Genomic DNA, 15509 nt, shown 5'->3' on the forward strand with positions numbered 1-15509 from the left:
TCTGCCTACTTGTGATCTCTGTCAAATAAATAAATAAAATCTTAAAAAAAAAAAAAAGTGACCTGTTGTCAAACTCAACAGACTCAGTCATCATTTGTCTTCACTTCTGAAAGCCTGTTAATGGTTCTTTTGAAATCCTTTCAGTAATTCACCCTGTTTCTGATGAGTCACTGGGTTTCTCTGGCCTCACCTATCTCAGGATACCTCTGGTCCAGCCAACACAATTACCAGTAATTACTGCCAAACGGGCTGCTGTCATGTAGCAATGGGTGTGGTAAATGCATGTGAGCAGGGAAGGAGGTCAAGTGCTGGACTGTAGGAAAGCTGGTATTTAAGGAGGAAACAGTAAAAGTGGTCCTGAAAGGAAGCCAAGAAGAAACAACGGGAAGGCAGAAGTGATCTTACAAAATACAAATCTGATCACTTTCACTCAGCTGTATTAAAATCCTTCCAATGTCTCCCTGGAGGTTTTAGGGTAAATTCAAAGTCCTGGGGGTGCCTGAGAGCTCTGTCTTGTGCCTGTCTCCAAAACGTGCTCTTTGTTCCAGCCCTGTGTTCTCATATCTTGGCTCCAACAACCATTCTCATGCTGCTGCCTCTTTTCTTTATTATTATTATTTTTTAAAGAAGCATGATAACAAGGGTAAGCCTGGAGGAGAATCATCTCAGGCTGGGATCAGGCCAAGAGGCAGTTACAGGAGGAAGGGAAATGGCATTCCCCCCAGGGAACATGTGCAAAAAGACATGGCGCACGAGAGAGCAGGGTGATGCTAGAAGGAGGGCACAGTGAACGTGGTTGAGAGAAAGCAGCGCAATGCAGTTGGGTCACTGGCGCCTTCTGCCAGAGGGTTCTGTGATGAGGACAGGGCCAGGGGACCCAGACCCTGCCCTAGAGCGCTCAGGCAGAAGGGAGTAAGCAAAAAATCCAGACACAATTCCAACAGCACAGTGACGGAAGCCAGTAGGTGTCTGAGCTGGGACATGGGAGGAGGGGGAATTCCTGAGGAGTGCAATGAAAGAGCCAGATTGAGTCTTTGCCGATTAGAATGGCAGGAAAGGAGAAAGAGCGAGCCAGAGGGGCTGGGTCACGGGGTGGGTCAGGGAGAATCCTGGGCACGAGATAAATGGCTTGGACCTCTCATCCTGCCGCTACTGTTTCCCAAAGTGTCCTGGGGCGGTTCTAGCGACTTCAGAAGGTACACAGAGGACCGTATATTAATAGCTACACATTTACTTAAAGAAGATTGGCTAGGTAAATAAAAAAGGATAGAAGTCCTTGGAAGACCTCCATTAAGAAAACAGTAGTACAGATGGCACACAGATATGGGGCTGTTTGTGGAGGAAGCATGTGAACAAGGGAGGCATGGCTGTGGGCACTGTGGAGGCAACGGCCTGGGCCTTGCCAGAAGCAGCCTGGCCAGATCTGTGGTTCAGAAAAATCGCTGGGGAGCCAAGGACCGAAGAGCAGGAAAAGCTAGGCCGAGAAACACTGGTGATCCGCCAAGAGCTGGTCAAGACCACAGCCCACACGTGGCAGCGGACACGGTGTGAAGCATGCCATGCACACTCCTCCGGGCACAGTACTAGTGCCAACCCATCCAGCAAGAGTCGATATACCAAAACCCGGCTCTCGAGCTTTGTTGAAGTTTTCTACTGACCAATTTGGGCTTAATCAAATTTCTTCATAAACTTCAAAGGTCTTTATCATCAACACAAGGTTCCTTCAGGGATCCACCCCAAGGAGACATCCTACTCAAGTTACAAATCCCCATTTAGCCGTTAAAGTTGTCGTCTGTGGAAAAGAAATTCAAAGGTCAATGACACAAGTTTTTGAAGAGCAGCAGCCTTACCTCAGAGGCAACAAAGCATTAAGGGAAGGAACAGCAACAGCTGCAGCACAAGTGACTTTCATTAAGTGCATGGACAAGTTCATTTTTTCTTCATAATAACCCCATGAGGCAGCCACTATAGTCACCATCTCTGTTTAATGGAAGAAGAGAGGTGCTTACACAGACTGCCTCGACCAACACCACACAGTATGTTAGGGGTGGACCCGGGATCAACCTCGGGTCAGGTCACAGTCTCAGTCAATATGCTTTACCTTTTCCTTTACAGTTAGTCCCACTGTCATTTTCTTAAAAGCCCATCACTGACAAAACTGTAGGGTTGAGGGGCACCTGGGTGTCTCCGTCCATTAAGTGTCAGACTCTGGGTTTTGGCTCAGATCATGATCTCAGGGTCATGAGACTGAAACTGCGTTGGGCTCTGTGCTCAGCAGACAGTCTGCTTGAGTTTCTCTCTCTCTCTGCCCTCCTCCACCTCTAAAATAAATAAATCTTTAAAAGAAACTGTAGGGTTAAGGGATATAAAACCTCGTGAAAAATCTGAGTTGATGCTTGGAACAAAACACTGCTATTCATACTTTAAGTGTATGGGCTTTAGGCACAATTACAATCTATTTTCTCAAAATTAGCTATGGTGGGATTTTATTTACTGTTACCTTTTTTCTTTCTTCTTCTTTTCTTTTTTTTAACATAGTTGTGAGGTAAAGTGAAAAATCACACACATCTAAGGTAAAGACCTGAACTGGTCCCATGTGCTATTAGCTGGGGGCTTTGGGAAAGTTCCTTAATCTCTCTGAGCTTCTAAAATGAAGAAAACCTAGCTCCTCATATAGGTGTCTGGAGCATTAGATATATAAGGAAGTTCTATCTACCTTCAGAAGACCTTTTACAAAGTCTCTTTCATGTGATTATCTAAAATCTTGCTACCACATAGATCAACAAACTGGACCAAAATGACCCCGAAGCAGTTAGGCATTCTCATCAAGGCTCACTTCACTGGCAGGAAAAGAAACTGGGGCTACACATAGGAAGATATAACCCCTACACCTGCCTCATGATTTAAGCAGGAACCATCAGTTTCATAGCTATTATATTAGAAGCATACTTTAGAGTACATTATGGCACCGAGAATGGGAAATAATAAGACAAGGAAAGGGATGAAGAGAGTAAGAATGTGACTCTGAGAGTAAGGAAATACATGTATATGCAGTCCCACCATTCACTTGTATTGTTGATTATAAATTAAAGATATTCCAGTGCACTTCAATCTAAAACATTCCCAGGCTCCATTCTGAATATAGTCACAGAAGCCCAACAAGGCAAAGCACTCTGGACCTCCAGAGGTTGTTACCAGCAAACCATCACCTCTTAAACCCACATCAATGGCCAGATCCAAGGTCCTTGTATGATAAAGGTCATTTTCCTTGCCCTGTAAGGTCCCTTTCAGATTCAATATTCTACAACTCTAAATGAAAGCAATGGTTAGTAATGCCCTGGTGTAATGCCCATTGTTAAAGGGTCTTGGTGTGTTTATGGAAAGATAATTTATTGGGGCACCTGGGTGGCTCAGTTGGTTTAAGCAACTGCCTTCGGCTCAGGTCATGATCCTGGGATAGAGTCCTGCGTCGGGCTCCCTGCTCAGCAGGGAGTCTGCTTCTCCCTGTGACCCTCCCCCATCTCATGCTCTCTCAATCTCTCTTTCAAATAAATAAATAAAATCTTTTTAAAAAATTATTTATAAATTACCAACTAAATATGCTTCGTTGTCCTGATTCACCAAAAATAATAGGACAGTTCTTTTGAGAATCCTTGATCAGAACAATAAAAAAGGATCACTAAAAAATAGGTAAAAACTAGAAGTTTCTATTAATGTCAGTGCTGGAGGCCTTAGGCTGGCATGCCATAGCCTTGGACTCAGCATCTGTATTCTCTTTGTTAATTAAATAGTGGCTAATACTTAAAAATCGAGATTTGACAGACATAATCCATCTTTCAATTTATTTTGAAAAAGATGGGAAGATCAAGCAACACCAGGCTCACGTTCCCACACAGCAGCATTCAGCTGGAGGGACACAGGTACGCAGCAGCTGTTCCTTAAGACAGCTCATTAACACTGGCCCCCCAGCCTCCCTCCCTCCAGTCCTCCATCCAGCTCCTACAGGTATCCAGGCTTGCACTAATTACTGTTTCTGCATACTTACTCCCAAACAGTGTGTGCGGCCCCCATCGGCATTAACTATCCTGCAGTGGAGACAGGCCCCGAGCTACGCTCCACAGTGCGGGCGTCCACTCCTCCAGCAGAGAGCACAGCCACCACAGCGATGAGCTCCTCGTAAGGGGGTTATTTTTTCATGAACTTGGATCTGGCTACAGAGTCACTGATTAACTTGAGGCATTTGCCGAAGCTGGTTACTGAAATTACTGAAGGGTGGCTGCCTAATAGTGCTTCTGGAAGGGGATGATGAATTTCTAGACCGTTAAGTTAATGAGACGAAAGGTAAGGTGACCAGAAAAAGAATGAGAGGAAGCGGTATCACTGCAAAACATTTTAAAGCATGACTTTAAAGCATTAAAAAAAAAAAAATACTGGCATCAGTAACTAATAATTCTATGGCTTCTACTTGTATAGCAGTTTTCCAGAACTTCAACTTGTGTTAAATACAAAGGAAGATCATTCCTTTAGGATTTTGGAGAACCCCCCCTTTTTTTTCTTTAACAGTAACACTTTTACCTGAAACATCACAATAAGAATACAGTATGATATGTGTTATACTTGAAAATCACAGGGCTTATATTCTCAAGTGTATGTGGTTTGGGTATGTAGGGCCTAAACTGTTCTAGAAAGTACAGTACTTTAAAAGCTTTTTAACACTATGGTCTTACTGGCATTGACAGTTATTAAAGATTTCAATTTAGCCCTGACCCTGCTAAAAAACAAGATGACTTTGGATCAGAAAATGCAGCACTAACTGTGGTTAAAGATTTCACGCTAGAAAACTAGGTTAGTTTTTGATTCCTTTAATATATGCTTCTTTCTTCAAGGAAAATGCTCTTGAGAGCACTTTGCTTAGTCTTCATGATGGTCCTTATGATTTGGACATTTTTTCCTTATAAATCTAGTTTAATAAGAGAATCAGTTTTCTTTTTTATGATTTTGCTTGTTACCACAAAAGTAATGCATGCAAACTAAATGCATGCCCAACATTTAATGGCAAAGCAAGATGTGTTTACGTAAAAGCAGTTTACAAAATACATATATACCCACACATACACACATACCCACAATTATCAGATACAGACAGATACACACATGCTATCACTACATTCATTCATACATAGAAAAAAGGCCAAAAGTCTACAAAAATAAAAATAAATTGTAGTTAGCTTGGTGTAACAAATTTGAGTTCTTTTCTTTTTTCCTTTTTGTATTTCTCTAATTATATAAAGTCTGTGCATTATTTTAGTTTTAAGGAATAAGGTATTTCAATATTTAAATATTTTTATCTATGAGACTATAAGCTAATTTATTCATGCATCCATCCAATTAACATTTAGGGTATATTACCTACTAGATCCTATACTGTTTTTAGGGCACAGTGTCAAAATCTCTAAGTACTCCACACCCATAGAAGAGTGTAGGTAGGAAGTACTGTGACAGAGGTAGGGGTACACTACATCTAAACTAGACAGGGAAAGTCTCTTAGAGGAGACATTTGAACTAATAAATGTATATAGGTGAGGTGGGTAATGGGGCGGGACACGGGAAGGGAAAGCTGAGCATCCCAAGCACACCAGTCAGTATGTTGGATTCACCTTTTCTACCACTGAAACAGCCAGGTCCACAAAAAGGGCAGAATGGGAGCTAGAGATCCTAGTGATACAAACTGGATAGAATAAGCTAGATGCAGTAGTGGACCAAGGTGGGAAGATGACAAGAAGCAAGATTCTGTCCACATTCTGGCCTTGGGGACTGGGTAGCTGGTGGCAGCAGTGACTGTGATGGAGAAAACTGGAGGCAGGAGTTATAGGCATAGTGGCAGGGACAAAAGTAGAAATAAGAACCTCCATGTAGGGTATGATCTGCTTTGAGTTTGTTTGATCCTTGGATAATCTAAATATTGAGAACTGTCAGGTGTATATGTGTTTGGGGCTCAGTAGGAAGTTTTACACTGAAGATAACCGGACATGATTGGCATATAAGAAAGAATTAATTAGGTGCAGGCAATTGTATATATAGTGAGAACAGGGTATTTAAGGGGTAACACTGAATGAGGAAACAGAAGAAGAAAGGACTGGGAAGGAATGACAGAAGGAAAGAGAGTGTCAAGAAATGGATGATGGGAGGTGCCTGGGTGGCTCAGTTGGTGGGTGTCTGCATTTGGCTCAGGTCATGATCCTGGGGCCCTGAGATTGAGTCTTGCATCAGGCTCCCTGCTCTGCGGGAAGCCTGCTTCTCCCTTTCCCACTCCCCCTGCTTGTGTCCCTTTGCTGTCTTTCTGTAAAATAAATAAAATCTTAAAAAAAAAAAAAAGTGGATGATGGTCAATGGTATCAAACGCTATAGAATGTGAGGGTAAAAATAAGGACATAATAATTTCCCTTTGTTTATCACAATATGGACACCTCACAGATTCTGGCATTCCATTCCAAATCCAAAGCTGCAGGATGTTCAGGGAAGGATCTGAGTACTCTGTATGTTTAAAGGCTCCTAGATTATTTTATTACAAAGCTAAGTTGGGCATCCACCCATCTAAGCCATGAGTTCTTTGTCAACTCTACATACTTTCATCTCTATGCAACAGAACACATTCCTTCACAAGCTTTAGTTCTCAATATTTCTGAATTTAGAAACTGAGATTGCTCCTGTAAGAGGAAAAGGTGCCAGACTTCAACTGCTCCCCCGTTCCCCCACTCCCCCCACTCCCCAGTGGCTCTGCGTCTGTGGGTTGTTCACCAGTCGAGTGTGGGTTGAGAAAAGATGGTTACTGCCAGTCTAGGGCGATATCACTGTGGGGGGCACTATTCTGGGAAACAAAGGATATACACAGCTGGAGAAGAGAAGGGAACTACCCGAGTTCAGGAATACAGTTTTAAAAGGTGCCAAGCTAGAAACGTCCTAGGCCTCACAGGCAAAAACCCATAAAGTGACCAATCTTAGTAAAGTCACAGATTCAGGCAAATGAAGAAAAAGTGAGGAAGGTAGGCCATTCTGTAAATAGCTTTAACAAACAAACATGGGATTTAAACTTTAGTTCCAAAGGCTTAGGATTTTTTTTTTGTGGCAATGTGACACGATCAAAAGACCTTTTGAGAAGATTATTTTGGCCATAAGGTAACAAAATAGATTTTAAGGGGAGGAACTAGAGAATAGGGAGCTGTAGTTTAGGTTCAACCAATGTGTTCACAGAAGCATCACGTAATATAAAGTCACCAGACCTTGTGACATGAGCTTCAGAGGAAGGAATATTGTAGTGTTCTGTTTGTTCGGGACCAGATAACCACCGTAGCACATAAAAGTTCATTCTAATAATAAGGCAATGCTAGAACCAGCCTGCAACCAAGTTAAGCTACCTAATATTATGGAAAGGACACTGTAGCCAAGCTCTTCATTTCTATACAATGTTGTCATTAGACCACCTCAGTTCAATTAGTGAGCACCCACGGAGTAGCACCCATAAAATATCAGTCACTTCCTCTCCGCATCATTAGTGAAACACGTCTAGTCAGAGGGAGAGCACTTCGGCAGGGCCCAAGGATAGGAATCAATCCGGGGATGCTGCAAATTTTCATTCCCTTCCTAGTCAAGAAACGACCTTGAATGTTTGCAGTATCTCCCGTCCCTGTTTCAGTGATGTCTAAATAAAGGGTATAATTACGGCAGTTTCAGCTGCCTGCCTGATCTAGTTAGGAGAATGGGATTTGAAATCAAATGGATTTGATATCTGCCTGTTTGAGCAAGGTGTCGAAAACCAGTACCTCCCACTTTCCTCATTTCTAAAATGCGAAATAACACTACACACCTCACAAAGCACTCCTCAGTTTTAAGTGAGATAACCAGCCAGAGCACCATGCCAGGGAAGGGCTCAGGGGGCAGGCACTGAGCACTCCGCCTGCCCTTTAGTCCTCTCTCCAAGCTGGGGAAACTGAATGTTGAGCTCGTATTCCCTCCTTGACTTAAGAGTGGCAATCCTGCTTCGGATGGTGGAGGTATCACTGGAACGTCATTTAGAAGTACGTGTTCAACCACAATAATCTGATGCACTTTATAAAGCTGTGATTCAGGCACCAGAATTCTATCAGGCTCTAAAGAAGCTTAGACTAATGGTTTAAAAATGAATACAATTTCAGACAGATGGCACATCATGAAAAGCTCAGGATGGGTAGCTTTCAAGCTTCACTCTAAATATTCCAAAGCTAAGAGTGAACCCTTCTGAAAGATGAGAAGAAGACACACAGATAGTTAAAAGGTAGATCCTGACCAGGATCTGCCCTCAACCAGTCACTCCTAACCATACAGCATAGCTTTGATGACCAAGAGGTTACATATATGGTCTTTGTATGTGTGGCTGTTACTTCTGGAAATGTGAAAAAGGGAAATAAATCTCAAATTCTATGTACTACAGTAAAGACTTAAAGACTGATGGAAATCAGACTAATGTAGTCTATCTATATGTAAAAGTCTTTAAATACACACACACACACACATATAAAGTTTTTAAATACATATAAATCTTTATATATATATGAATACCCAAGTAATCTCCTAGAATTAAAATGTAAGTAGAGATAAAATACATGAACTATATTCTATTATGCCAATATCAGGAAAAATCGCAAAAAATTAAACTAAGAAATTCCTATAAAAACCTATCAAAAGAATAACAACTATGAGCCTAAATCTATTCTAGATAGAGATAAGCACTGACTATGGACCATATTTAACCACAAAACACCTATTACTTGTCCATGGGATGGGTTTCCATTGACTATCTTTGAGGGAAATGCGGACCTAAAGAAAAGGCACTGCTGCTAAAAATGGCGTCTCGCTCTTGCTTCCATGCTTTCGCGTAGGTGACCATGCAGAACTTGACCAGACAAATCTCTAACTCAGGCAGTAGTACTTACTGCCCACAGATGGGATGTGAGAAGCGTGTATCCAACATGGATAGCACCTTTTAACAGGACAGCTACCTGTGAGCTCCTGGGTATGTTATTCATTACAATTTTGAAAGAATTAAACAACTCAACTTTTATAAAATGCATCAGTTACTCTTGACATTACAGAAGAAAATATCATGCTTTCTAAAATAGAATCAACTTAACTTATACTTGAGGAGTTTGTTCTAAGTGTGGACAGGCACAAACTCTAACTATCTTATATAAATCAAAGTGCTTGCTGATCTTAATGAGAAGCTTATTAGAGAACATGGTATTTCAGAATAATTGTTAAATATATATTTGTACATCAAGGTATAAGTAAGTTTTTATTACTAAATAAAGAGCCTCAGGCCACTACTGATCTTATTTTTTATAAACAAATATCATATACGAATCACTCGGCTTTGAAACAAAATGTATTTATTTATTTTTGAAGATTTTATCCACCCGTTTGAGAGAGAGAAAATAAGAGGGAGAGATCATGCATGATTGGGGTAGGGGGGGCAGAGAAGAGGGAGAAGCAGACTCCTCCGCTGAGCAGGGGGCCCAAGTCCTGCTGAGCAGGGAGCCCAAAACAAGAATGATTTTAAAGAGGCACCGGGGTGGCTCAGTTGGTTGAGCATCTCCCTTTGGCTAGCGTCTTGATCCCAGACTCCTGGGATCAAGCCCCGCATCCGGCTCCCTGCTCAGTGGGGAGCCTGCTCCTCCCTCTCCCTCTGCAGCAACCCCTGCTTATGCTCTCTCTGTGTCAAATAAATAAATAAAATCGTTAAAACAAAACAAAACAAAAACGATTTTAAAGCTGCATGTGCTTCCTTACCAAACTGATAAAGAATCATATAACTTAGATTTCCCATCACATGGAGAAAAGGGCACTCCCATGCCGGTGGTATACAAATTGTCACACACTTCCACGTGCCCTAAACATATCCCGTGAAATGGTAAGACTATCTTAAGGATTTTATAAAGATGTTTAATGTAATACTGCTTTTAATCGCAAAAAATTTGGAACCACCTAACATCCAAAGCAGGAGCATCATTAAATCATCCAGGGAATGTATTAGGGGTGCTATGTTGTTCGTATATCTATAATAACATACTATTTCATGTAGAAAATGTGTATAACATTAAGTACAGGAAAAAGCAGATTGCTAAATAAATTCTGCTCCCCTCAAAATACCTGTGTGTTCAAGTGTAGCTAAGATTATCATAGCATAATTATTTTCAAGTATAAAAGAATTTTAAAACACCCACAGGCTCTCCCTTTCCGTTCTCTTATTAGCTTACTTATTACACGAATCACACTAACCAATTAATTCAGCTTGGATTTAACATTTATGCTTGACTTGGCAAATTCTACACAGTTCCTGCCATTTAATTCCATCTTATTTTAAAAGCTGGATAATATGAAATCAATTACTCTAAAACATTTCACGGGTAGAGATCATAAGGAATTCGGGATAAAAAGATGTTTCAAGGGTGCCTGGGTGGCTTAGTTGGTTAAGCAACTGCCTTTGGCTCAGGTCCTGATCCTGGAGTCCCGGGATCAAGTCCCGCATCGGGCTCCCAGCTTCGTGGGGAGTCTGCTTCTCCTTCTGACCCTCTCCCCTCTCTCGTGCTCTCTCTCTCAAGTAAATAAATAAATAAAATCTTTTAAAAAAAAAGGCTGTTTCAATATGAACAGGAATTATTGGTTCTTTCTAAAAAAAGAAATAGGGGCGCCTGGGTGGCTTAGTGGGTTAAGTCCTCTGCCTTTGGCTCAGGTCATGATCCCAGGGTTCTGGGATTGGTCTCTCTCTCTGTGTCAAGTTAATAAATAAATTAATTAAATTAAATTAAATTAAAAAAGAAATAATCTCTTAGTATTAAGAAAAAAGACAATTGCCATTTTTCACACAGAACAGGATCCAAATCTATGGAATACAATCCTCTCAAGTTTCTAAAAAGAAGTAGGAACTATTTCAAGAGCTTTTCATAAGCTTCTAAAGGTAGACTCCCAATCTCATTCATCTAGAACTAGCCCAACACCTGCCCAGTCCTATGCACTCAGTAAGTGTTCAAACATGATCTAACTACTTAATGCTCCACAGTGACCCATTTTCCAAATTAAGAAACTATGTTTCAAATGGATAAAGTACCTCATTCTAAGGCACACTATTCCTAGGGATTCTCATTCATCACTGCCTGATTCTGTGACTCACTATTCCACTGGCCAGAGCCGGGCAGCCCAAGACTCCACATGCCCTCCAGGGCAGGGCATGAGACAGTCGTCTTCTTACACCCGGGACAGCTGCTAGCACAGACTTGTGCAGAGTCAAGGGGCAAAAATACATGCCTGTCAACACCACAGACTTTCTCATTTGTATTCTATCAATTTTGGGCTTCCTTCCAGATAAATTATTTCTTTAGGAGCAACAGTCTTGTTTTTATAGGCATAAAACTATAGAGTAATAACTAAGTTCAAAAAATTTTAATGAAATTCTCTGCAAAAAATTAGGGTCGAGTAAAGGAAATAGAGTATAGGCAGATCAGTAAATTACAGTGAACGTGACTGAGTATAACGAAGTTTTAAGTAGTCAAAGCCCTAAATTATTTGGCTATTATGGTTCATAATCAGTTTCTGAATGGTGTATGGACCTGGTCTCATGGTCTCATACTTGACCAGTCATTCTCAGCGTGAGATTCTTTTGTCCCTCAGACAACTTCTCCCCCAGGTAACTGGAGACTCTCTCAGTTGTCACAACTGGGGAGGTAGAGGTCACAGATGCTGCTAAATAACCCATAATGCAAAGTACATCCGCTCAAAGAATTAAACAGCTCAAAATGTCCACAGTGCCAAGGCTGAGAAATCCTATAATAGATGATTAACAGAAGGTGAGACCATCCACCGTTCTCAAGTTTAGATTAGCACCAAGAGTGAGAGGAGGAAAAGGCTGGATGTCCGAGGCTCCAGACAAGGCAGATCTCCCCAGCAGACTACTGTCCTCTGCTGACTGAAGAGAAGTGTGTCAATCTGCAAGCTGCGATGGAGGCAGGGAGGGTGTCAAGCCGACAGGCACCTCGTCCTCAGTGAACGCACACGTCTCAAGTAGCAGCATACGGGGGTGCAAGGGGTAACCAACCACCAGCTTTGCTGGATCTGCAGTGGTCAGATCTTCTGATAATTTAAAACCGTTACTATGTAGTTAGGGAGTTCTATATCTAGAATTGAGTAACAAGGATTGCAGGGGGGAAAACCCCAACAAAGATGTTAAAGAGTGACTATATGATTGCTTCCCCTGGCTCCCGCCCTCCCCACTTTCTTACTTGGTAGACCATTCATTAGGCAATGGTGCCCTGGAAACCACAGGGCATGCTGTAAGTGAAGAAGGAAATATTTTGGTAGCGTTAATTTCTTAGTAATAATAACAAAAGGGGAAAGAATAAACATGTTTTAAAAATATCAGGAACAACAGAGAATAAGAGCGAAACACACTTGTGAAGCTACGTCGACATGAGAATATTATCTCCTGTGACGAGAAGCTTCGATGCTGGAGGAATGAGAGAGACCTCCAGTGAGAATACGGCACCACATCTGGAAGGTCTTTGAGAGGACACTTTAACCCTGAAAGGGAGCCACTACCAGGAGGACTTCACTCTGCTCCTGAAACTCTAATGGATGCAGAGATCCAGTAATAGAAAAGCAAGTAGAAATGCTCCATTTGATATAGCAAGGGAATCCAGAAATGATCATCGGAGTGAGGAAAGTATTGCATGCCACGTCTTAGCTCCTCAAGGACATGGTTGAGTCTGAAGTCCAAAAGATTTTCATAAACTGGGAATAAAAACAACCTTTTCTTATTTCTCACTCTGTACTTGGAGTTCTAGGTGGGAATTAACTATAGAGCTGCGCCATCTTTCCCAGTCATCTTTCTCAGTCAGTTGGAGTTTGGGACTTCTTTCTGTCTTTTTTTTTTTTTTTTTAAAGATTTTATTTATTTATTTGACAGAGAGAGAGTATAAGTAGGCAGAACGGCAAGCAGAGGGAAAAGGAGAAGCAGACTCCCGGCTGAGCAGGGAGCCCAATGCAGAGCTCAATCCCAGGACCCTGGGATCATGACCTGAGCCGAAGGCAGCCACTCAACTGACTGAGCCACCCAGATGCTCCTGAGTGTGGGACTTCTGATTTTGGCTCAGGTCATATTTCAGGGTCCTGAGATAGAGCCCCACCTTGGGCTCATGCCTAGCGTGGAGCCAGCTTGAGCTCCTCTCCTTTTCCCTCTGCCCCTACCCACCTCTCTCATAAATAAATAAATAAATAAATAAATTAATTAATTAAAAGCCCACAAATACCACCTGTGTAAGAGATCAAAGAGAAGTATTTCAACATTACAGATTTCTTCTGGGTTAAAAAATGACATTAATATAATAACTACATGTGTGGGATTGCTATACTTATTCTAGAAGAGTCCTTGGTGTGCACAGTTTCATTAAAGAGAATAAAATAGGGAAAAAACCATAATTTTCTTATATTTTAAATAATACATCTGCCCAAAGAAAAAGTGATATATAACAGGTGATTCTTCTGGTAGACTCTGTAAGTCCACCTCACCAGCAACATGGATGAAAGTTTCAGTGTTTTGTTTTCCTCATCTAAAAAATCAGGAGTGGGCTTAAATCTCTAAGGAATTGTTGAGTGTGAAATTCGATTTTAGAACTCTCATTTTACCAGGTCGTCAGAAACTTAACATTGCTTCTGTTAAACATTTTTAAATAAAAAAAGACATTCATTTTCCTTTTAATCTCCCCAATATCCTGAAAGTTTCCATGAAACACCGTGGCAGTTGCAGGCATGGGTAGGAAAGTGTAAGACATAAACACAAAAATTATGTTGAATGTCCCATGTTAACACAGCTTTGTATCTAATACAGGGAACAGATACGGGCAAATTCATTAATTAAAATCCTATTAACTATTTTTCAGGTTAAACTATAATTTATTAAAACAGGGCAACTCCCTTGATGAGAATTATTCTAGATACTAATCAACCAGAAGGTGTGCCCTTGCCTGGAGTTTAATTTTTCTTTATTAACAGTTCATGCCTAAGGAAGTTTGCTGAGTATATTCGTTCTTGGCAGATGTGTTAGCCAAGAGGTCTGCCCAGATGATAATGTTAACAACTAGGCAGAAAGAGGAAAGATATGTGAGTTTTACAATTTTGAAAACTAACTGCAAGACCTTTGTAAAGACATTTTTATTCTACCGCACATACAAAAGGAAAACACTTAATTTTTCCTAAAAATAATATCTCCTAACTATTTTCTACTACAAAGATATCCCTAATGATATACCACTAAAAAAATTCTGTACCATTGGGCCTGCCATCCTAGACTCATATAACCAGTAACACTTCTTCTCTGGCAGTTTTAAATATACAGATCTCTCTAGAGGGTACAGTCCCTTAAACCCACCCAGGTGATCCCAAGCCATCTCAGCTGCTGAGTCACTGAGACTCCCTCCTCAAGACCAAAGCGACCGTTAGTTCCCTAGAATAATAAGCACTTCAAGAATTGTACCCATGCCTGCCTCCTGCCCTTAGAGAGGTTTCGATCTGTTCCACAGCAGTCTTTTATTCTCGACAGAATTGCACTTCCAATTACCAGCACTTGAGAATATCTAAATCTTCCTTCATTTAAAATTCAACTGTGTAGGAAGTCATAAAAGGGTTTCAGCACAGATGACCTCAAATTTGCTAAACTGAAGCCACTCATTAGCAGAAAACGACTCAAAAAAGTCCTCCTAGAAATTCTAAAAGATACAATGAAGAGAAATGTCTTATTCAAAATTAAGATTAACTATTTAAAGAGCTAAAATAAAAAAAATCAAGCTGCAGTTAGAATCTAGTAGCCCAACATTTTCCATTTCAGCCCCCAATTACCTCTCCCGAGGAACGGCAAACCAGTACTCTGGCTGCTTTCTTCGTTTGCCATACTGCTGGACCATGGCTGCGCTCTGAGTGGCAAAGGATTTTCTCATTGGCTTTCCTACTTTAATGCACAGAAACATGGGTGGGGTCTTGCTTTTCTCCTCTTTTGAAGGAAGCATATCTGAATCACACGTGGGGGGAAAAAAAAGACAACCTTCCTCAATATCGACAATACTGGTGAAAGTAAAACCTTTCAACTTGTAAAGAACAGCTCCCAATCCCCTCTTAGTGACAGAAAATCAAAATATATGACAGAAATAGAATTATTAGAACTAATCACATTTTCCAGACCTCCTTTAGCACAAAAAGGACAAGGTTTGTAGTTTCGGTTGGTTCTGCATCACGTAAGATGCGACATGCTGGGAATAAGCATAAAAACCCACACAATGTGGCACTTCACAAGGATACCTCTCAAGGAATGACACTAAGGACCCACTTACACCATAAGGCAATCTGGCTTAGCACTGAATTACCTTCCACAACATTTCAAACCCCTTTAGATTTAAAAGTTCAAGGTGAAAAGGAAAGTCCCTTGAAATTAA

General features: G+C 41.0%; 1 protein-coding gene across 3 annotated transcripts in view; it reads right to left on the reverse strand.

Moving 5' to 3' along the window:
- Nucleotides 1-15509, reverse strand: part of NCOA7 (nuclear receptor coactivator 7) — a gene marked incomplete at its 5' end in the record, with an annotated part of 156783 nt that overhangs the window by 27317 nt on the left and 113957 nt on the right. For all 3 annotated transcript variants that reach the window (XM_080805533.1, XM_080805534.1, XM_080805532.1), the window contains one exon: nt 14920-15088. In XM_080805533.1, coding sequence (XP_080661659.1) covers nt 14920-15088 — 169 coding nt within the window. The remainder of the gene's footprint in view (nt 1-14919; nt 15089-15509) is intronic.

This window comes from Martes martes, assembly GCF_963455335.1.
Source record: "Martes martes genome assembly, chromosome: 6".
Taxonomy (NCBI): Eukaryota; Metazoa; Chordata; class Mammalia; order Carnivora; family Mustelidae; genus Martes; species Martes martes.